General features: G+C 45.5%; 3 protein-coding genes and 11 non-coding genes across 14 annotated transcripts; 2 read left to right on the top strand and 12 right to left on the bottom strand.

Moving 5' to 3' along the window:
- Nucleotides 1-46: 46 nt before the first annotated feature.
- trnav-cac (transfer RNA valine (anticodon CAC)) lies at nucleotides 47-119 on the bottom strand. The gene has a single exon. It is a non-coding gene; the product is annotated as a tRNA-Val (tRNA).
- Nucleotides 120-2282: 2163 nt separating this feature from the next.
- On the bottom strand, nucleotides 2283-2355 carry trnav-aac (transfer RNA valine (anticodon AAC)). Its single transcript has one exon. It is a non-coding gene; the product is annotated as a tRNA-Val (tRNA).
- Nucleotides 2356-2585: 230 nt separating this feature from the next.
- On the bottom strand, nucleotides 2586-2658 carry trnav-cac (transfer RNA valine (anticodon CAC)). The gene has a single exon. It is a non-coding gene; the product is annotated as a tRNA-Val (tRNA).
- Nucleotides 2659-2897: 239 nt separating this feature from the next.
- trnav-cac (transfer RNA valine (anticodon CAC)) lies at nucleotides 2898-2970 on the bottom strand. The gene has a single exon. It is a non-coding gene; the product is annotated as a tRNA-Val (tRNA).
- A 231-nt stretch (nucleotides 2971-3201) lies between these two features.
- Nucleotides 3202-3274, bottom strand: trnav-cac (transfer RNA valine (anticodon CAC)). Its single transcript has one exon. It is a non-coding gene; the product is annotated as a tRNA-Val (tRNA).
- A 2711-nt stretch (nucleotides 3275-5985) lies between these two features.
- On the bottom strand, nucleotides 5986-7978 carry fam43a (family with sequence similarity 43 member A). The gene is made up of 2 exons (XM_029500533.1): nucleotides 7915-7978; nucleotides 5986-7785 (listed from the first exon to the last, which is right to left on the bottom strand). Coding segments are annotated over exons 1-2 (1071 nt in total). The 5' UTR covers nucleotides 7916-7978; the 3' UTR covers nucleotides 5986-6715.
- Nucleotides 7979-9142: 1164 nt separating this feature from the next.
- On the top strand, nucleotides 9143-13813 carry lsg1 (large 60S subunit nuclear export GTPase 1). Its single transcript, XM_029500509.1, has 14 exons — nucleotides 9143-9377; nucleotides 9962-10088; nucleotides 10349-10469; nucleotides 10547-10633; nucleotides 10729-10815; nucleotides 10908-10968; nucleotides 11140-11316; nucleotides 11439-11786; nucleotides 11891-11992; nucleotides 12095-12236; nucleotides 12374-12499; nucleotides 12597-12676; nucleotides 12921-13094; nucleotides 13208-13813. Exons 1-14 carry the CDS (start codon nucleotides 9279-9281, stop codon nucleotides 13385-13387), a joined length of 1911 nt encoding a protein of 636 aa, XP_029356369.1. The 5' UTR covers nucleotides 9143-9278; the 3' UTR covers nucleotides 13388-13813.
- Nucleotides 13814-13972: 159 nt separating this feature from the next.
- On the bottom strand, nucleotides 13973-14045 carry trnav-aac (transfer RNA valine (anticodon AAC)). The gene has a single exon. It is a non-coding gene; the product is annotated as a tRNA-Val (tRNA).
- A 73-nt stretch (nucleotides 14046-14118) lies between these two features.
- On the bottom strand, nucleotides 14119-14190 carry trnad-guc (transfer RNA aspartic acid (anticodon GUC)). The gene has a single exon. It is a non-coding gene; the product is annotated as a tRNA-Asp (tRNA).
- Nucleotides 14191-14512: 322 nt separating this feature from the next.
- Nucleotides 14513-14585, bottom strand: trnav-aac (transfer RNA valine (anticodon AAC)). Its single transcript has one exon. It is a non-coding gene; the product is annotated as a tRNA-Val (tRNA).
- Nucleotides 14586-14720: 135 nt separating this feature from the next.
- On the bottom strand, nucleotides 14721-14793 carry trnav-aac (transfer RNA valine (anticodon AAC)). The gene has a single exon. It is a non-coding gene; the product is annotated as a tRNA-Val (tRNA).
- A 73-nt stretch (nucleotides 14794-14866) lies between these two features.
- Nucleotides 14867-14938, bottom strand: trnad-guc (transfer RNA aspartic acid (anticodon GUC)). The gene has a single exon. It is a non-coding gene; the product is annotated as a tRNA-Asp (tRNA).
- A 91-nt stretch (nucleotides 14939-15029) lies between these two features.
- On the bottom strand, nucleotides 15030-15102 carry trnav-cac (transfer RNA valine (anticodon CAC)). Its single transcript has one exon. It is a non-coding gene; the product is annotated as a tRNA-Val (tRNA).
- A 349-nt stretch (nucleotides 15103-15451) lies between these two features.
- Nucleotides 15452-21163, top strand: tmem44 (transmembrane protein 44). Its single transcript, XM_029500744.1, has 11 exons — nucleotides 15452-15659; nucleotides 15720-15846; nucleotides 15924-16014; nucleotides 16197-16354; nucleotides 16444-16530; nucleotides 16613-16783; nucleotides 17144-17287; nucleotides 17484-17549; nucleotides 17697-17837; nucleotides 19934-20079; nucleotides 21033-21163. Exons 1-11 carry the CDS (start codon nucleotides 15463-15465, stop codon nucleotides 21064-21066), a joined length of 1362 nt encoding a protein of 453 aa, XP_029356604.1. The 5' UTR covers nucleotides 15452-15462; the 3' UTR covers nucleotides 21067-21163.
- The last annotated feature ends 1046 nt before the right edge of the window (nucleotides 21164-22209 follow it).

Raw genomic sequence — 22209 nt, 5'->3', positions numbered from 1 at the left:
AGTACAGTAATTAACAGACCGAGTCCACTTGATTTGTCAAAATGCTTGTTTCCGCCCGGTTTCGAACCGGGGACCTTTCGCGTGTGAGGCGAACGTGATAACCACTACACTACGGAAACCTGTGAGGGACAGGCTCCGCCCCTTCTGGTCAAACCGATCACTTCATACAAACCCAGCTAACATGAAGAATCTAAAGGAAATGTTCTGCTCTCCCTGTCGGGGAATCGAACCCGGCCTTCCATGTGACAGGCGGAGATACCACTACACTACGGAAACCTGTGAGGGTCAAGCTCCGCCCCTTCTGGTCAAACTGACCCCTTCATACAAACAAAGTCAAGTGAAGCAGTTCTAAAGGAAAAGGTCTGTTCTCCCCGTTGGGGAATCGAACCCGGCCTTCCATGTGACAGGCGGAGATACTGTCCACTATACTAACGAGGAGGTCAAAGAACGTTCTCTGAGCTCAAAAGAACCAGCAGCCATTTCATTGATCGCCTTCGAGCTGCTGTCAGCAGGACACCTCTTCATCCACGTCTGCTGAAGATATTTGGATAGAATGCCGGGAATTGAACACGTGCTCCGTGTCAGCAGAGACCTAGATAGCAGCCGGTCGATAGCGGGCAGCAGCACCGCCCGTACACACAGCACCCTGCACCGGATTGATCCGAACGCAGCGGTCAGGACGTATCGGTCTGTTTGGCTGGACACGTGACCGATGGAAAAGTTTCACACCCCAGCAGAGAGAGAAACACGGTGCACGGACCTTTACCTGCCAACTTCAGGTCTCACACAGGTTGGTATTTCAACGTTGTACCTCGATCTAAGTGAGGTAACACTTCCAAACGCCAGCTGCGGGACCGAGGTTTTGGACTTTCCATCTGTTTCCTGTCAAAACCCGAAACAGGAAAGTCACACTTGGATTTTGTCGCAGTTTCCTCATATTTGTTCAGATCTGCAAAACTAGGCCACGATATGAAGTGAATAATAGTCCTGCTCTCACTTTGCTCAGTCAAGCATATTAAAGGAAAAAGACGTGGAAGCACGTGGGAGGCATGGATGGACCTGGAGTGCCCCCCCCGACCCCTCCTACACAAAATGTGCTGATGGGTATCTCATTAAAAACATTAAGAGGCCCCACAAATCAAATTATGGCTTCTGTATTCTGTTCAGGCGGCCTCGTCTGAGCACGGGTCACCCCGTGATTTTCTCTCCCTCCTCTGTTATTATTCCATTTCCTCCCTGAGAAAGGAAAGACTGAAATAACCCGGCTGAACTCGATGGCTCTCTGGGGGCAAAGCTTTTGTGTCAGAGCAAGTGGAAAACAAGAGTGGTGGAGGCTGAATGGGACGCTGTGAGAGCTCCAGTTTCACGGCCTCATGGGGCTTCGCTCCGTAGACACAGACACAGCTCATTAACTGAGCACACCGAAGGAGTGTCGTGTGAGACGCCCGGTGTGTGTGATGGGACCGGGACCAGGACCAGGACAGGACCAGGACAGAACCAGGACAAGGACAGGACCAGAACAGGGCCAGGTCCAGGACAGGACAGGACCGGGACCAGGACAGGACCGGGACCAGGACCAGGACAGGGCCAGGACAGAACCAGGACCAGGACAGAACCAGGACCAGGACCAGGGCCAGGTCCAGGAACAGGACAGGACCGGGACCAGGACAGGACCGGGACCAGGACCAGGACAGGGCCAGGACAGAACCAGGACAAGGACAGGACCAGAACAGGGCCAGGTCCAGGACAGGACAGGACCGGGACCAGGACAGGGCCAGGACAGAACCAGGACCAGGACAGAACCAGGACCAGGACCAGGGCCAGGACAGGGCCAGGGCCAGGTCCAGGACCAGGGCCAGGTCCAGGACCAGGACAGGACCGGGACCAGGACAGGGCCAGGTCCAGGACCGGGACAGGACCGGGACCAGGACAGAACCAGGACAAGGACAGGACCAGGACCAGGACAGGACCAGGACAAGGACAGGACCGGGACCAGGACAGGGCCAGGTCCAGGACCGGGACCAGGACCAGAACAGGACAGGACCGGGACCAGGACAGAACCAGGACAAGGACAGGACCGGGACCAGACAGAAGCAGGTCCAGGACCGGGACCAGGACCAGAACAGGACCAGGTCCAGGGCCAGGACCAGAACAGGACAGGAACAGGACAGGACCGGGACCAGGACCGGGACCGGGACCAGGACCGGGTCCAGGACAGGACAGAACCAGAACAGGACAGAACCAGAACAGGACAAGGACCTTTCGCTTTTTGTGAAGAAAACTGTTTCCGCCCGGTTTCAAACCGGGGACCTTTCGCGTGTTAGGCGAACGTGATAACCACTACACTACGGAAACCTGTGAGGGACAGACTCCGCCCCTTCTGGTCAAATGGAGCACTTCATACAAACCCAGCTAACATGAAGCAGATCTAAAGGAAAAGGTGCATTTTCTCCCTGTCGGGGAATCGAACCCTGCCTTCCATGTGACAGGAGGAGATACTGTCCACTACACTAACACAGACGGTGGAGAACTGCCAACACACGGTGTGAGTTCAGTCTTTTTTTGGATGAACAAATGAATAAAACTGTTTCCGCCCGGTTTCGAACCGGGGACCTTTCGCGTGTGAGGCGAACGTGATAACCACTACACTACGGAAACTGACAATGCAAGCTCCGCCCCCTGAGAGATGCATGGAATATTTTTTTTTTTTTTTAAAGCTGAATATGGCGTCATGACCTTAATATCAGATTTTAAACTACAGACTGAGACCATCAGGTAGAAGGAGGGACATTTTCCCATAGACTTCAGTCCAGTCCGACCTTCTTCTGGAGTAATTAGCAGACTGAGCCCACTTTACTTAGTGAGTTTTCCATAAAAACACTTTTTGTGGAGAAAACTGTTTCCGCCCGGTTTCGAACCGGGGACCTTTCGCGTGTGAGGCGAACGTGATAACCACTACACTACGGAAACCTGTGAGTGACAGACTCCGCCCCTTCTGGTCAAACTGACCACTTCATACAAACCCAGCTAACATGAAGCATCTAAAGGAAAAGGTGCGTTTTCTCCCCATCAGGGAATCGAACCCAGCCTTCCATGTGACAGGCGGAGATACTGTCCACTATACTAACGAGGAGGGTGGAGGACCACCAACACACTGTGTGAGTTCAGTCTTTTGTTGGTTGAACAAATGAAGAATAAAGTTGTTTCCGCCCGGTTTCGAACCGGGGACCTTTCGCGTGTGAGGCGAACGTGATAACCACTACACTACGGAAACCTGTGAGGGACAGTGTGTATCTGCTCTGAGCTGGGCAGTGCCCCGGTGGACAGCAGGAAGAGAAAAGGTGCTGGCTCTCCCCGTTGGGGAATCGAACCCCGGTCTTCTGTGTGACAGGCAGTGACACTCTGTAAACGTCTCACACACTGCTGTTCCCATAATTTGGTTTGTGACCAAAAAACCTGCACAGTTAATAACATAATAACACACAAAGTAGGTTGACTTCACATGAATTCATTTTTTAAATGTGATAACTGGAGTGGGTGAAATCACCGTGTGGAGGTTTTTGGCTCCTAACAGATGCAAACTGTCAATAATTGATTAGAGCATGTCAGTATCTGTTTTCCACCTCAGCCGGAGAACACAACACCTCAGAGGACGCAGCGCACAATGTGTTTGATAGAACAGGTGAGTGTGAATGACGAGCACAGACGTGGACGAGGAAGAAGCTCAAACTAACGGAGTTCATTCTGTCTTTCTGCCACTCAGGCTGTCTGTCTGTGTGTCCGTTCACGAAAACACATCATCCTCCTCCAGAAAGGCCGAAAACTTCAGCAGGACTGTCTACATATAAACACGCACTTCAGCAGGAGTTTCTGTCGTCCCAGTAATTGATGTGTGTGCGTTAATTGCACACCTCTACCTTACAAATCGTAGTGTTGCCAGCGTCGCCTCCTCTAATCATCTAATGCCTTTCTGCTGCTATTCTTAGAGGTTGGTTTTTATGTTTCCACAGTAAAGAGAAGGTCAATGTCCCTCTGTGCTCTGATTCACCCCCCCACCCCCCCACATCACTGGTGCAGCTGCTGTAATCAGATCCTGCCACACCGACTAAGCTCTGGTGCTCTCCCAGCTCTCCTCATGCATTATAGACAAGCAGATTTTGGAGTTCCAAATGAAGCTGTGTGGCAGGTTGGCACCGCTGCTGATGATCTGGTACAGCCGCTGCCTGCGGCGCCGTTCCACTGGCAGATAATTAGGGAACTCAGTCCGTCTGCCTGCGCGTCAGGCCGGGTCGAGACCACGAGGGTCATTGTTTGTTGGACTGTAATGTCGCTGGTTTTGAAGAAAGGTTTGTGTGCGCTGATAATGTGTGATTCTGCTGAGCAAAAGGAAACTTTTATGGTCACTCAATAACTGCGAAACACTTTATCATAATAAGAAATCAGTAAGATGAAGAATAATAATAATAAAATAATAAAAACCACCTTCAGCTCTTTCAACAAGTGAATGGGCCTTCTGCTCAGGCTGCTGATTCCAAAGCAACCCCCCGGGGAGATTGTGTGGCCACGAACGCTTTGGCAGTGACGCCACACAAGATAGTTGATGTGAGAATGTAGGTCAGGGAGAAGCATCAAACCATAGACGCATTGAGCCGCTCAACAACTGGCCTGTTGCTCTGCCTCCGTGTGTGTGGAGGAAGTAGTGGCTGTCCACTAATTACATTAAGCTGGGCACATGCTGATGATGTCATGCTGTCTTTGCAGTGCAAGCGTGACTCCCATGAGGCTGTGGCCAGTGCAGACAAGACATCAGACCACATGAGGAAGGAAAATGAACCGAGTGGGTTCCTGTGCTCTGAGTCTATTTCAGCTCCTTCAAACACACAGTTAAAATTCAGCAGCAGCAACACGGCAACAACAGTCTTTATTTAGAGCGTGTGTTTGTGTGTGTGCGTTTCTTGAAAGCACATCGGCTCATAATGAGCTGCTGTTAAGCTTTTTATAGAACTCGCCAGCCGCTGTCTGAAATACATTAACCTCCTGTCTCATCCTAAATCCACGGTGGAGTGTTTTTGTTTTCAGTGAATGCTTCAGCGTGGCCAATGGGATTGCGCCAGCTGGTGAAACAGACTGTCCAGATAGCGATCCCTATATTCGCCTACTCTTCTGTTAGACACCCTGCTGTGTGCGTCTCCTCAGGCCTTATTCACCCCATTTGGCGCGCAGCATCAGTCTGACTGAAGCTGGCCCTGGAGGAGCTGCACACCGGCACGTGGCACCGGCGGCTAACACTCATCAGAGCATTCAGCATCTGTGCGTTGGAGTCCATTCTGTCATGTTCGCCTCAACCTGCTCTGTGGCATGAGCGTGGGCCTGTCGCCACGTGAGAGGAGGAAGTGAAAGTGCTAGAAGAAGAAGTGACATCTCTCGTTCACCACGGGTCACATGTGCTGACGATAAAGAGCGGATTCCCACATTTCCCACAGCCGCTGGCATCAAATATTAAACCTGGTGTGGCATTTAGCGTCTAATCACCCATCAGCGGTGCAGATTCAGTCTCTTTTAATGGACTGACATTTTGGCAAAGTCTGGACCTGCTGGACTTCAGTAAGTTGGACAAAAAGTGAATGTGACAGATAAGACTAAGCTGACTAACCAAACCAAAAACAGAAATCAGCCGGTACCTTGTTGCTCCATTGTCATTAAAGGAGCCTTCAGGGTCTTTACAGAATAACTGTACAGCCTGTTCCCTCAAAGTTATTATATCCACACACGTCTTACATTAAAAAACACATTTAAACCAAATGTGACGATACACTCCTGGTGTGTGTGTTTCCAGCCTCCACGTGACTTTTATTCAGCTGCACGAATCTGACCTAAATTGAGCCTGTCAAGGTAAATCCCCACTAATATTAATGAGCACCGAAGGAAAACGTGGCCTACTTGTTTCCCCACACAGATTTACATATAAACTTCAACGCCTTTGAATCAAAATTTTTTTTATTGATAATTCTATGAGGTTCAACATAACAAACCACATTAGTTTTCTTTAAAAAATAACATATTTATACTTAAAACATCTTTCTTTACATCATAATACATAAAGGTGTTTTTCTTTTGCACAGCAAAGATATGACATTTATGTTTCAGACAACATACAAACAAACATTATATACATGTAGTCAACATAATACTTGAATTAATTCCACGACAGTGCAAAAGATGAAGTAAATGAGCGTCCTGACAAGAGAAGGAGGATGTCTGTTTATGAACCCACTTAACCACTTTGAAAAAAAAAAAGGATGTTTTAATCACAAGGAGCATTTTTCAACAGCAAAATGCCTTTTTCACGTGAGAAAACAAACGTTAGGTAAACAAGCTTGAGGCTACAACAAATCCTCTTAAATAAAAGAGATGGAATTAGCGCCGTGCGTCCTGAGGCGCACTGGGATTTTCTCGGTCCAACTCTCAAACAGTCATGCACTTGTTTTTTTTTGTTTTTTTCAAGCTTTTACACAATCTGAAAGTATCATTCAGTAGCCTGATCGTGTGCAGCAGCTGTCCCAGGTTCTTTAAAGATTCCTCTGGAGGCACAGGTGAGACCATCGGTCTCCAGCGCAACAGAGGAAATGTTTCTTTGTGGAGACACGGTGGCAGAACAAATGATGACAACAATAATAATAATAATAACAATAATAATAATAATAATAACAGTAATTCAGGCAATCTCCTGCACCTTTACCCCCTCAAACCCGTTGGTGATGGGAGGAGGCTCCTGGTTGCTCTCTATGGAGGACTCACTCCCCGTGCTCTCCCCGGACAGAAGTCTGGTGACTCTCAGATCCGCTTTCAGGGTCTGCAGGTCGTTTCCTATGCTCATCTCGCCTAAATCGTTAATAATCTGAGTCAACTCCTGTTTGCCATCGGCCACACAGTCATCGTCCGTGTCCAGGATGTCCTCACACTCAAAGTGCATGGCTTTCTCCTCCTCCTCCTCCCCGACGGAGTCCTCGGTGATGGAGCCCAGCTTGGGCGCGCTCCGGCTGCGCTCCACCGGGGGTTTGTAGTAACACTGTCCGTTGAGCAGCTTCCTGAGCGGGACCAGCGGAATGGTCTGCTCCCCTATGAGCTGCTGCTGCTGGTGCCGGGCGTCGTCCCTCCGCTTCAGTCTCTTGAACTCGGCCAGGGCCGTGGCCGAGGTCTGGTACAGCAGCAGCGCCATGGCCTTCGCCTTCTCCGGCTTGGACACCAGCACGGCGTGGCAGCGCAGCATCACGGCCTTGTGCTTCATCTCGTGCCGGTAAATCCAAGCGAAAATCTTGGGCAGCCTCGGGTCGGCCACGCAGTAAGTTATCCGGTGCAGCAGGTACAGGTGTCCCGGCCTCCTGGCCTTGTCGTCCACATGCACCATCCGGATGCCCTGCGAGCTGATGGTCAGCCTCATCTTGGTGCCGTTCTTGCCCATGTCGCTCTTGCCCCAGATCTTGCTCACCGCCACGTCCGTGCAGCCGTCGCCCTTGGACTGGATGGTGGTGGCGTTGCCCAGGTACAGCACCGTGTAGGTGGGGTCCTCGCTGGTGATCTTCACCTTTTTCCTCTTGGACTTGAACATGCTGCCCACCCTGTTCAGCGCGCTCTCCGGGCAGGACTTGGCGAAGGAAGTGAGCGCAGAGTAGTTGAGACTCACCGCATAGCCCTTCTGCTTGGACTGCTTGTCTTCCTCGATCAGGTCGAACTTATTCTTCTTCCAGGGCAGCATCTTATTGCTGGTTCCAGTCAACAGCAGCACTGAGAGAGAAAGAAGAACTTTTCTTTAAAAAAAAAAAAAAAAAAAGTATCAGGCTACTTCTAAATTGTGCGAGCGTGTCAGGTCATTGATCAGCTACTCTGTGAGAACTGAAGGCAAACACATCGTACTTCATCTGTCCGTTGTCCGCTGAGCTCTGGTCCATTGTGTGTCCAAACTCAGCTCATCGTGGCGCACAGTCTGCCACCGACAGAGCAGCCTCGGCGTTTATATACAGGGAGAAACCATTTCAGAGCCGCTGCTGGGGGGGACTGTACCAAATGACAACAGACCAGTAGAGCTCTTGACAACCTTCATCGATGTAACACTTAGATATGTTTGTTGTCTCCAAAGGGCTGCGGCAGAAAAACCCACAATTCAACATTAATTGTTAAAAAAAAGCGTAAAGGCAGAAAAAGGGTCGATGGTTTTAAGAGTAATGGTTTTAATGAATCACTTTTAAGACACAAAAACAAACACAAGAAGGATTTTAAAAAATCAGTGCGTAGTAAAAATAATCAATACGGTCGGAGAGAGTAAATATAGAAAAATATATAATAAGAAATCATTTGACCCAGTTTGAAAGGTTTCAGTGTTTCTACTGCAGCGTAGACAGTCTCAACAGAATGACAATATAAAGATCTGCTTTAAGATTTGATTGACATTTTATTAAATGTTAACTGCTTAGAATTTATGGCCGTGTGTCTGCATTTTTTTCTAGATGGATTACTTAAAAAAAAAAAAAAAATCCTTTCAACAAAATTTACTATAAGTTTCCAGGCCTGTTTAACGTTAACTTAACTTTTAAAGAATCTTTCGGTCTGTAGCCAGTCACACATTTAATCTGACAGTAAAATCACAGCCTTGAAATCCGCCACATGGTGTTTTTTCTCCATAAAAATAATACATAAATGATCAGACTGTGAAATTTGTACGATGTGGAACCAACTCTGCTTATTTGCTGCCATCTTCCGGTTGACGTCAGAAGCGCGTTTGTTAATCTTTGCATGATAATTCAATTTTTTTTATTTTTCAGTGGCACAATTCTATAAATTTGACTTCTACTAAATAATTATACATTTATCAGCTTTATTTAAATTATAAAGTTTTTTTAGCAACGAGAGAGAAGAGGAACCAAAAAAGTTCCTGATCCAGTTTCTCCCGGGAATATTTAAAAGCTGGGCAAACAAGCAGACTGTAACACAACTACGTTACAATGGAAACTGACACAAATGTCTTTTTAATCGATTAATAACAAAATAAGAGGCTGAAAAAAGCAACAACAGCCTTTGAATAAACTTGTATGTCATTAATCTCGCGAGGTTCCGATTTGCGTCACTCATACGGTTTTGGCCCACTTCCGGTTCCTACGACAACATGGCGCTCCACATGTGGAGCAGAAGTGTGCGGATGTTTTGACTGAAAACGAGTTTAACGTGTGATTGCTCGTTGTTGTTGTTGTTGTTTTGTTGAAGTGACGGCACCGACAGACTTCATGGGGAAGAAGAAGACGGCCGGAGGAGGCGGGCTGGGCCGAGCGCTCATTAAAGAGAGACTTCAGGCCGGAAGGGGCAACAAGAGGGGCGACTCCTGGGTGAGACCTGAAAAACATAAACACCTAAAAACATGTCCAAGAAAACCCCAAAACAACAACAACACAAACACAAACACGGATTACTGTCATCTCCCTGAGCTTCGTTTATAACGGCACAGAAAAGCTGTGTTGTGATAAAAATGTGATTTTTATAGATCAGTAAAACTGAATTTGAGCTATTAAAACTCATATTTAAGCTTCATGAAGGGTTCCAGGATCCTGGTTCGTGTTTCCCATTCACCTCACATCCACTGGCCATAATTTAAAATAAGGATGTCACAAATTTAAGGATGGAAAGCATCCTGGTATTTATTTTTTATTATGAGTGTCCCTTTATTATAGTGGGCATAAAAATCCCAAACTGTTTTTTATAACCTTTTAATTCAAATTGGATTTATTTTATTTTGTGTAAGAGGACTCAGTGCCTGCTCGTGGTGAGATTTGTTGGGTCCTTTAAATCGATTCTAAAAATGTTGGTTTTCATTTGATTTGGATTGAGACTTTTGGCCTGTGGTAGCTCCAGAGTCTGCTGGAGTCTTTCTCTTCGCTGTGACTGTAACTCAAATGTCGCTTCATGTTTCCAGCTCCACACCAGTGAGCTGAATGATGGCTATGACTGGGGGCGGCTCAACCTGCAGTCGGTGACAGAACAGAGCTCCATGGATGACTTCCTGGCCACTGCAGAGCTGGCAGGAACAGAGTTTGTTGCAGGTGGGTGGTAACTGGTTTAATTTTTAGTCCCACAGTGCTAATAACATGCAGTATTACAGGTGTTAGGGTCGTATTTTGTGGCCTTTACATAAGTTATTCTCTGACACTGTTGTAAATATCATGGCAAACTGAATGCAGACATTGGACCAAGTTAATCCTGGTTCATGCTCTTCCACCAGTCTTAACATATTATCTACATATCATCCTTTGAGTCTACAGCTACATCTGACTGTTTGTTCTGGCCTTTTTTTTCCTCTCAGAGAAACTCAACATCAGATTTGTGCCGGCAGAAGCCAGAGCAGGACTTTTAACAGCTGAGGAGAAAACCAGGCTGAAGAAGCTTCATGAGGACAATAAGCATTTCCTCAGAATTCCTCGACGGTAAAATCCAGAACGAGACTGCGATCATTTTCTGTAGTGCTTACATTAAGTGTTTCAATGTCTCTTGTTGCTTTTAGCCCCCAGTGGGACGATAGCACCAGTCCAGAGGCACTTCAGCAGGCAGAGAAGGACAGCTTCTTAGAGTGGAGGCGAGATCTCGCAGAGTGCGTATAATTTTTACTAAGTTAAAAGCATAAAGACTAAACTTTGATTTCTGTGTCAGTGCCAGTCATTTAAACTTGAGTGTTGTTTCCTGAAGGCTGGAGGAAGAGCAGAAGCTGATCCTCACGCCGTTTGAGAGGAATCTTGAGTTCTGGAGGCAGCTATGGAGAGTGATCGAGAGGAGGTAGGAAGAGAGAGCCATCAGTTCTCCATCAGGAATATGTTCTTACTTTATGTGACACTTAAAACATGACCGTCGGCTTTGTTTTCTTTTAGCGATGTCGTGGTTCAAATTGTGGATGCCAGGAATCCTTTGCTGTTCAGATGCCCTGACTTGGTAAGAAGGTTTATTTTTTAATAGCGGCGGAATTGGTTTAGAAGTCTTTTTGTACTGTTATTTTATTTGTTTTCATTCTCAACAAAACACCTAAATTCCTTCAGTTAACCAAGATAAATACTTTATCTAGCCAAACTTATCATTTCACTTGTTTCCTACGGTGTGATGCAGGAGTCGTACGTTAAGGAAGTGTCGGAGAATAAAGTGAACATGCTGTTGGTGAACAAGGCGGACCTGCTGACCCGGGAGCAGAGGCGAGTGTGGGCCAGACACTTTGAGAAGGAGGGACTGAGGGCAGTTTTCTGGTCTGCCCTGGCTGAGGGCAACAGGCTTGATGCAGAGGACAAGGTGAGGGGATTCTTTCTGTTCATTCTTTCATCCAAAGGTCACCAATTTGTACAGTCATGGTTTTTGGAGAAATATTTGTGGAGCAAAGCTACAATAAAAGCAGCTGGCTGCTCTTACCACAGGGAATGGAAGTGCATGGTCCAGATTGTGAGGAGAGTGACCCAGAGGAGCCAAACTTCAGCCAAAAGGGTGCAGATGGTGACGACGGCGCAAAGGCAGGTGTGGCGGGTGAAGATGAAGAAGAGGATGGCACAGATGACGAGCAGCTGGAATGGACATCTGTAGATGAGGAGGAGTGGCACACCTGCTCAGAAGATGACGATGTAGAAGAGGAGCGGAACGGTGGTTCATCCAGTAAATCATCCTTCCACAACTCCAGCTGTCTCCTGCACAAAGACGAGCTGCTGGACATGTTCAGGGCCGTTCACAACGGGCCCAGGTGTAAAGAGGGACAGCTCACAGTGGGATTGGTGGGTAAATTTTCTTCCTCTGGCACAAATATAAAAATGTCACTGTTTATTTCACAATAGCTGCGATGTAAGTGGTCCCTTTTCATCATGTATGGGTCTAACAGGTTGGATATCCAAACGTGGGGAAAAGCTCCACCATCAACACCATTCTAAGGAACAAGAAAGTGTCTGTTTCTGCCACTCCTGGACACACGAAGCACTTTCAGGTACACAACTATGCTTTAAATCTCTGCATATGGATTCACCTCATGCACAACGTCAACACAATCCTAAAGTTGGACCTTTTTCTTTTTCTCGGTGAATGGCAGACCTTGTACGTGGAGCCAGGCCTGTGTCTCTGTGACTGTCCAGGTCTCGTCATGCCCTCGTTTGTCTCGACCAAAGCTGAGATGATCTGTTCTGGGATCCTGCCCATTGATCAGATGAGAGATCACGTACCTGCAGTCTCTTATATATCCTTTTGTGGGAAGCAAGAGGCTTTATGGGAACTGCCGTCCACATCCTGAAATAAAAACATGCATGATTATTGTATCAGGGATTTCATTTGACCGAAATAAAATTAACACTAGGTCCTTAACAGATGTGACACGTATGCCAGACAATCCCCAGGAATGTGCTAGAAGGCACCTACGGCATCAACATTATCCGACCACGAGAAGATGAAGACCCTGACAGACCCCCGTCCTATGAGGAGCTGCTGATGGCTTATGGATGTGAGGCTGAAGAATCAACATGAAGCCAAATTTACTTCCTGAAAAAGTTCATAAGGTATTGAGTTCCCCCCCCCCCCCATGTTCCTCTGTTTTACAGACATGAGGGGTTTTATGACGTCACACGGCCAGCCTGACCAGTCCAGATCAGCCCGGTACATCCTCAAGGATTACGTCAGCGTAAGTGCCAGATCAGCTTTAGTGCTGAGCTTTCTCCATCTTCTGATGGTAATGTGGCACCTCATATTGAAAATCAAGATGTCAGTTTATAACATCTTACAAGTATATTAAATTTAAGGCAGTAAGGCAGTGGGAACCTTGGGCTGTGTAGCTACACCGTAGCAGCTCAAATAAATGATTTTGCACCATCTAATCATTCTGTTGTTATAGACATGGCTTCTCTAACAGCATTGACTCCTTTCAGGGTAAACTTCTGTACTGCCATCCTCCTCCACACATTAATGCTGAGCACTTCCAGCCACAGCACAGCAAGTTCCAGGACAGAGATTCAGGCAGCTGTGGCCTCAAACAAACAACAAACAAACAACAGAAAATCAAGAGAATTGAAAATGTGGTTGACAAGAATTTCTTCCATCAGGTACGGTAGATCTGCGTATTTCTGTACTCATAAGGAAGTGTCAAGAGTGGCAGCTACACATTGGGCCAAACTCACCAGTCAGCATGGCTGCGTATTGTGATCTCTGTCTTCAGGAGAATGTACGGGCGCTTTCCAAGGGGGTTCAGTCCGTCATGGGCTACAAACCAGGCAGCGGACCTGTTGGCCCCGGGAGAGCTGAATCAGAGATGGTGGTGGGAAAACCCTGGAAGAAACACGGAAACAGGAACAAGAAGGAGAAAGTACGCCGGCTCAACAAACATCTGGATGCCTGACAAGGATCACGAAAGTGAAGCATCTTGAGTTAAAGAGCATTTCAGCGGGAATGGAAATACCCCGGATGTGCAGCTCATGTGATTCCAAGGGAATCGATGCTGAGCTGCGTCTGTGACTTTAGATCATGGCCCCTTAATCCTCAGAGAATGGAAAGGTCAGATTGTTTGGATTTTAACTGATGAGGTGAATAATCTGTCGTGGTCTGCTCTGGGTTGAAGATATCGGTGCAAAGCATTCCATCAACTGGATCACCAGTTGTACAGCAGATTTCCCCACACGGTGGATTTGCCGTTCAGACGGTGTGAAGACTGTTTGTACGTCGAGGGAATTTTTCCCATCACAAAGACGTCTCTGCCAGATGCATTACTACATGTTGGATAATCCTTTTTCTCTCAGACAACATTGACTAAACTAATAAAAATTGATTTGACGATCTTGTGGTGCTGTTGTCACTTCTTTATCCGATTGGAGGAGATAATGCTTCACAACTTATTGTTCATTATATCTCATGATGAATGAAGCTGATCCATCAGCTTCCCTAAGGAGAAAAGACAGCGAGTTGTTTGTGCTCTTAAATAAAAACTTGTTTCCGCCCGGTTTCGAACCGGGGACCTTTCGCGTGTTAGGCGAACGTGATAACCACTACACTACGGAAACCTGTGAGGTAGAAGCTCCGCCCTTTTAACTAAATCTATGCCCTAAGAGAGAAGCAGCGCTAAAAAGGTCTGTTCTCCCCGTCGGGGAATCGAACCCCGGTCTTCCGCGTGACAGGCGGAGATACTGTCCACTATACTAACGAGGAACCCGGAAAAGTGGCGGACATTGGGAGGTCAAATTTAGTGCACCGTAACAAGAAGGGTCTGAATCAGTTTACGCCCGGTGTCGTACCGGGGACCTACACTACGGAAACCTGTGAGGGACGCCGTCGTGGCCACGCCCCCTAAACTAGCCTCTGCTTTAGTGTCCTGCACATCTGAATTTAAACTACAGACTGAGACTGAAACTCATCAGGAAAGCCTTTACTGAGCTAATACATCAGGTAGAAGGAGGGACATTTTCCCATAGACTTCAATACAGTCTGACCTTCTTCCTTAGTATAGTAAAGACACTTCTGTCAAAATGCTTGTTTCCGCCCGGTTTCGAACCGGGGACCTTTCGCGTGTTAGGCGAACGTGATAACCACTACACTACGGAAACTGACAGACGAAGCCACGCCCCCTGAGAGATACATGCATTAAATTATAAACAAGTTTAACATGACAAAAATAATCTGCAGACTGAGTCCACTTTACTTAGTGAGTTTTCCATAAAAACACTTTTTGTGAAGAAAACTGTTTCCGCCCGGTTTCGAACCGGGGACCTTTCGCGTGTTAGGCGAACGTGATAACCACTACACTACGGAAACCTGTGCGGGACAGTGTGTATCTGCTCTGAGCTGGGCAGTGCACCGGTGGACAGCGTGAAGAGAAAAGGGGCTTCTCCCCGTCGGGGAATCGAACCCCGGTCTTCCGCGTGACAGGCGGAGATACTGTCCACTATACTAACGAGGAGTGTGAAGTGACAAACACACAATTCCCAGCAGTACAATGACACACACAAGACAAACACAAAAAAAAAAAAAAACAACAAAAGAAGCAAACTTGTTTCCGCCCGGTTTCGAACCGGGGACCTTTCGCGTGTGAGGCGAACGTGATAACCACTACACTACGGAAACCTGTGGACGAGTGATGCAGAAGTTGTGTTGAAATTTGTTCAACTACAATCTCAATAAAACAATGTAACTGTAGTATTTCTAAATGAACGATTTAATTACATAAAAAGTTTGAGCTATCTACGGTAAATAACAGTTAAGGTTATAATAATAAAGTGAAATAAAAAAGAATACCATAATAGTTCATCATCACTCATACCGTTAATATTCAATTAGTTTTAAGAGCAGATTTTCTAAATACATTATGTTCACAGCACACCGAGTAAAGGTTTTAAAAAAAGTTTCCCAGCTGATGTTTTGCATATTAAATCTCCTCCCTGAACGTCCAGCCTCCGGTTCGTGTGTCCGTCAGAAGCCTGACAGATGCTGAATGGAGGTACGTCGGTGAGAAACATGGAGGCGCTTCCCACCGGACGAGGCACCGGCGGCTTCCTCGCCGACCTGCTCGCCTTCTGCTCGGATTCCGCCGCCTCCTGTTTGTCCGGCGGGGCGGATAGACTCTGCGCCCCCGCCGTCCTGAGCTCCGTGTCGGCGCTGGTGCTCCTGCTGTCCTGCCCGGTGTAAGTCGGCCTCTCTCTCCGGGGAAAGTCCGCCATTAAACCTCCGTCAACTCATTTCAGGCTCCTGCAGCAGAAGTGCAGATCCCGAGAGAAACCTTGGGAGGGTTCTGCCATCTTCTTCTACTGCTTCCTGGGGAACCTGTGCGGAGCTGTGGGAGCTCTTCTGTCCAGACAGCTTTATATCCAGGTGAGAGAAATTCACCTCCAGGACGCGTTCATGTCCTGCAGACAGGTGAGTCAGTCCTGTTGTGTCCCTTTGTGCAGATTTTGATGGCCGCCCTTGCTGCTGCTGTGGATGCCGTCAACTTCCAGTCTTCCCTTTTCCTGCTGATCTTGTGCTGGAACTCCAAGAGCGGTAGGTTTGAAGCCGGATAATAAAACAAATAAAGATGTGTGTGAACGTTCAGACAGAGTGCAGAAGAGGCAGTTTTATTGTTGAACCCTCTAGGCAAAGCAGGGAGGAGACTTATCATGTCCTCGGGTAAGTAGATAACCGAACAACTGCTGAAACTGGCCGGTGTGTGTGTCCTCCATCAGAGAGGAGGCTGAGGATGATAAGGAGACGAAGGAGACAACGACTGCTCGCCATCTGCGTACTGATGGTGATTGCAGGAGGTTTCCTCAAGTCCACGTTCTCCCATGACCCAGCAGATCGGCCTCTGAGAGGGAGGACGCTTCTGCATGTCGACCTGCAAGTAGGCACTCATATTGAATGGCCCTAATATGGTTTAAAATATTTTAGCCTTTCAGTTGAGTCGGTTCTAATTTTTTTTATTTTTAACAGGACAACACTGAAATCCTGGGTTACATTCTTGGTGTGATCTCTTTCGTCATAGCTTTCTCCTCCAGATTCCCTGCAGTCTGCCGAGCTGTGAGTTAGAGCCAACAGACTTCATGTTGTCATCGTTTTCCCAAAGGTTTAATGGAATAACATCATTTTTATTCCGCCTCAGTACAGAGGGCAGACGTTGACCCCGGCCCAAGTGTTGTCAGGACTGCTGTGCTCGCTGTCTGGAGCCCTCTACGCTACCGCCATACTCTTCTACGACACCCAGCTGGGCTTTCTCCTCAGAGTCCTGCCGTGGCTGCTGTCAGCAATAAGCTGTGTCACTCTGGATCTTCTCGTATCCTTAAACAGCACAGTTTTTCAGGCTCAAATAACAATAACCCTCCCCCCGTACAGCTTCAACACACCAAACTGTTCAAAAAAATGTATGCAGAAAGCTTTTTTAATATATTAAATGTTTGTTTTTAATTTTATGGGAGCAGCAGAACTGAACAGATCTGTCATTCAGTCATTAGCTCAGACAAAAAAAAGTTCACCAGGGCCTTCCTGAAACAAAAAACAAATATAATCATAGATTCCCATTTAAATGAAGGCTGCTGTGCCCTACAGACAGAGAACTTCCAGTAATATAGAGCAACATAGATGTAAATGAACAGAGCCTGTGGCGACTCAGTGACCTTTTACACAACACCATCAGATTCTTGTCCTCCACTGGAGTCGGCGAGAAACCAGGCGGCATCCTCTGAGGTTTTCTCCAGACACAGAGAGACTGCTCACTGAGGAGGAAACTGTTGGGAAGAAACACGATAAACAAAAACTTCATTCATCCACAGAAGCAAATGTAAGTTCTCTTCATCTACAAATTAGGCTGTGGGTTGGAACATTTAGATTATTTTATAGTGTTTTGATGATTAGGTTAGTAAATGTGGATGAAGATAACTGTTGTCCTGAGACTGGTCAGTTATCCTTCATCTGAAAATGTTTGAGAATCATGGTAGTAAATTCTTTAAATTATAAATCAACCTTTTTCTTCAAAGATAAAAAATACCCTGAAGACTGAAATTGGCCCTTACATGGATGTGAGTGTTCACCCTGCCAGAAAAGTAAGAAAGGAATCAGTTACAGACTTTTCACATCTGTAATTTAACACGGCTTCCCTTTCTGCAAAAATGTCCCTGCATATTTTCCCCCCAACATTAGAAACGTTGTTGTTGTTGTTGTTGTTGTTGTTGTTGTTCTTGTGTTTTCAGATCTGCCTGAAGGAGGAGACATTATCCAAAGGGGAGGTGGAGGACCGATCGCACAACTGGACAGTGAGAGTGATCAGAAACAACAGTTTGTGTCCTTCAGACACGTCCTGTGAATCTTCACTTTTCAGTTCTGATCTGGAGGTGAGTTGGGTGGAAGTTCGTACCTTTTTATAGAGTTTTAATCAGCACGGTCATGGCAGGAATATCCACTCAGTTTCAAGAGATTATAAAGATGGTGCCTTTTTAGGAAAAGGAAAAGCCTGCTCAGTTTTTTCTGTTTACAGTGAGTGAGTATTTTTCTAAATGTACCAGTAGGTGGTGACGTTATTGCATGTTGACATTATTGTTGGCGTCTAAACTGTGTGAAAGGTGTTTTTATATTAGAGTCCTACTGTACCACATTGTGTGGCCGTCACAATCTGTTTGCTTTATTAGACTTATGTAGCAGGCTGATAGAAAACAGCAGTGAAGACATGAAACTTATGCTGATGTTTTTATTATGACTGTATTAAACTGGAAAAAAAAAAAGGTCAAGATGCTCACTCAGTTCGTTGTGAGTCAGGGAGAATCCAGATTAGAGGGCTGGTCCTGTTGTTGTGGTTGAGCCTAAATAAGTAACAGCTAGGACAACAGTCTTTTCATGTGATACTCAGGAAAGTAAGTCAGACAGCCAGTTTCTTCTAAGAGGACAATGTCAGCATGTTTTTTTTAGGATTGATGAGTCAAATACTTCAGACACATGACAGTGTGTCCATGTTTTGGCAGGTTTGTGGTCAAAAGTTTATGGAGAGGTCATTTGTTTCAAGGATTTGCATTTTAACTTTGTTCCACAGTTTACCAAAATAGGCCTTTGACAGTTCATATTGAAATAATTTCCACTCCTCTGAAGGACGTAGTTTTGAGTTAGTAAATTAAAGTGAAATAACAAGCTTTCTGCCTCTCAGGCGCTGGCATTCTCAGCCACAAGAGAAACTCCCTCACTGTGTAAAAAGCCAAACTATGAAGGATGCCATTTACCCAGAAACAAAGGCAAGGCAGTGTTTGCACAAACAATTGCAGCTTGATACAGTTCACCTCACAGGAAAAAGCAAATGACGTGAATGTCCTAAACGCAGTTTTGTGTGTTGAAGGACGTTAAAGTCTTCAAAATGCCTGTGACTCTGTGTCTGTGCATGTCCAAGTCTCATTGATCGGTGGATGTGGATCCCTGAGCAGACACCAGCAGCGTCAGCTCAGATCAATTGGCTGAAGAGTCCTGGATGGATAGATTTCTTCTTTCCCCGTCTCACTGGAATTCTGGCTACTCCTGAGTTAGAATTAACAGAAGCTGTTTACTTGGTTATTTAGTACAAAGATTGTCTTCTTTCTAGTTGGCTTTGTGTCTAATGTTTAATCCTTAAAACACAGGACCCGGGGTGTGTCAGTGAGAGGTGTGGAGGTTTTACATCGTTTATGAAATGTGTTTCCAGTTTATTTCTGCTTTCCACTGATCGAAATGACACTGACTTTAATGTTCGCTGTTTGAATGGAGCAGTCAGAGCTCCCTGAGTTTACTGCAGCTTGAATTGCCCTTTGTGCTGTGTGATCCTTGCACATTTCTGCTGAGTGCCAGTTCTTCGCTCGGCTGAGGTGGGGGGGGCAACTGAGGGGTTCAAACGAGGAATGGAATTGTTTGAGATTTGCCTTGTGGCCCAATTGTTCTGCTGTAAAGGATCTTTGATTTAAGACCAAGTCTGGGCAGGGTCTGTCTGCTTAGGAAGTGGTGCAAAATGGTTGCCTTGTCCATAGGAGGCCAGTGCTACCCCCCTGCTATTTTGGGAGATGTTTATGGTCTGTTGCATGATGGCTCCTGGCCTGGAATTTCACTGTGTATGAGCAATGCTAAACATTTCACTTGGTAGGTTCAGTTAGATTTGTCATTAATACTGTGAGATAAACTTCCATCATTTCTACTATAACAAAGAACCAGCACTGACAGGGACAAAGGTCATCGCCTCAGGAAAAGAATGAATATATTCTTGGATGTAACTACTGAAAAAAATCTTCTTCAATTACTTAAAGGTGTTTTATTCAAGAAAAACACAGCACACATTTTAAGTTTCTCCTTTTTAGCGTAATCAGTTTTTCAAATTGTCTCTAAGGCTCACGTTTGAGCAACTAATGTAATCTAAAAAAGATACTTCTGCATTCATAAATGGAATAAGTTATATCTATATATTCTTTGGTGTGTTTTCCAGTGGGATTTTGAACATGCTCAATGGAGAGAACCAACAGCAAAACAACAGCAGGGTGAAGAGTTCCCGCTCCAGGAGTGGCCAGAAAACGCAAGACCGTTTAACTTCTGCGCCTGTGCCGTGTCCGCACCCTCACAGAAACCCACCTGGTAAAGATGAGGAGCAGTCTGTAATGTGTTTGCATCAGGTGCTTCAATAAAATCTGCTCTCACATTCACCTGATATCTCTCTTATTTATGAAAACCATCTAACAATTACAGAAGTGATAACTGAGAAGTGAATATTTTATTATCAGTGCCTTCTGCAGCGTTGTCTCTAACTAAATGCAAACCTCTGTTCTGACTGCATTCATCGAGCCCTCTGAGAACTGATATCTGTAAGGAAGGATTACGGAAAAGACCTCCCCTAATAAAACAATATTACTCCCTTGCTGCCTTGCAAGGTTATTGGGCCATATCCTGTATTTTGCTAGTCAACCTGAGTTATCAGGGCTGGACTAGGAAAAGAGCCGGCATAGCAGATAAGCGCCAGACTAGACGTCCCAGAGCTTGTCTGTCCTCTTCTTCATTTCTCAGAGCTCGTCCATCTGGCTGCGCTGGGGCTTTAAAGGACGATACTAACTAACTGGAGCATTTTTAACTGAAGGGACTTCCTAATGCCTGACAACCAAACAATACACAGATAGGAGCAAAGTTATGAAGTACATTTTACTCCTCCCTGTTACATTTCCTCAAGTGACATTTCTGACTGAGACAAATGATTTGGAAACAATCAATGAAGGGTAACAAAGCAACTGCAAGTGTCAGCAGTACCTTTTAATGTTGCTTTACACCTTTGTCATGTAAACACTACTGAGGTTGGGTACTTAGGCCCAATCCCAATATTCACCTTACCCCCTACCCCTAAGTTAATGTTTGGCACATGAAAAATGTCACAGTGGAAAAGTTAATCACCAAATACAATAAGAAGCTATCATTTTACTAAAGCTATCTAAATGTATTGTTACATTATTGCTGTTGCTATTATTTCGATTTCAACATGTGACCCTTTCCACTGTTCTCTCTCTCTGTTTTGTTTCGGGTTTTTTCTTCTCTCTCTCAAGCCAACCGGTCAAGACAGATGGCTGTCCAACCTGAGTTTGGTTCTGCCTCTTAAAAGGAAGTTTTCCCTGCTACTGTGCCAAGTGCTGTTCCTGCTCCTGGTGGGAAATTGTTGGGTCTAATTTTATATCAGGAAGGTTTAGACCTGATCTACTTGGAAAGTGCTTTGAGATAACTTTTGTTAAGAACTGTCCCAAAATAGAAACACAAATTTATCAAAATTAATTAACTGAGGTGATGCATTTATTTAATTTCTTCATTCAAGATTTGTGTTTATTGTTTCACTGTACAGCGAAATTCTTTTTTGCTGTCCACAGTGACCGTGTATGTATATAGAAATTGATAAATAGAATAATTTTTTTAAATAGAGTAAAAACATGACAATCTCAAAAACAGCAATAGAAAATAATACAGTAGAAAAGATAAACTAGAAGAAGCTAATACATAAGCTATCAGCTCTGTGTGCGTTAGTGTGCAAAATGAAAAATCCAAGATTATGGCATGTGCAAATGAAGTGTGCGAAACGTGGTATTCAAACAGTTGCCTGACTGTTACATGAGGTAGTCCATGCTAATTATTAACTTTTGTTTAGGAGTCTGATGGCAGTGGGGAAGAAAGAGTTCTTTACTCTGGTACACACAATGAAATGAACCCACAATAGAAAGCTTCATGTTGTGCTTTCTGCTGAGTTGATGAGGGACAAGGGTGCAATGAGTGTAAATGGGGAAGAGCCCTGAAAGACACAGTGCATCTCATCGTCCTAAATAAGTCACCGGGACTTTACTGCTACATTTTTTTTGGGTAATATATTTACAGGTTTGGTTGTTGTTCATCTGAGAACTTAAACCTGATAACCCTCTTGGAAATAAACCAAAACACAAATTGTGTTTTCATCTGATAAACTAAAAAAAAAAAAAAAAGAAAAAAAAAATTGTTTTTATTTGGTTAAAGCCATTTGAAGTTACGATAGATGCTGAGTTAGCGTTTCTCCATCTCTGGGCCTCATCTCTGTCTCTTCTGAGATTGGCTGAAAGGAAAACAAACTGTGTCCCACATAAAAAGGTGGAATTCTGTTTGCAGAGGTGATCAAGAGGATTAGCACATCTGAAGCAGTACTGGCGAATGGGCCTTTGTGTTTTTTTGGCCTGTGCGTCAGTGATTGCTCCACTGCAGACGACA

The sequence above is a fragment of the Echeneis naucrates genome, chromosome 4 (genome assembly GCF_900963305.1).
Source record: "Echeneis naucrates chromosome 4, fEcheNa1.1, whole genome shotgun sequence".
NCBI classification, from domain to species: domain Eukaryota; kingdom Metazoa; phylum Chordata; class Actinopteri; order Carangiformes; family Echeneidae; genus Echeneis; species Echeneis naucrates.
This window is presented reverse-complemented; position numbering and strand designations above follow the sequence as displayed.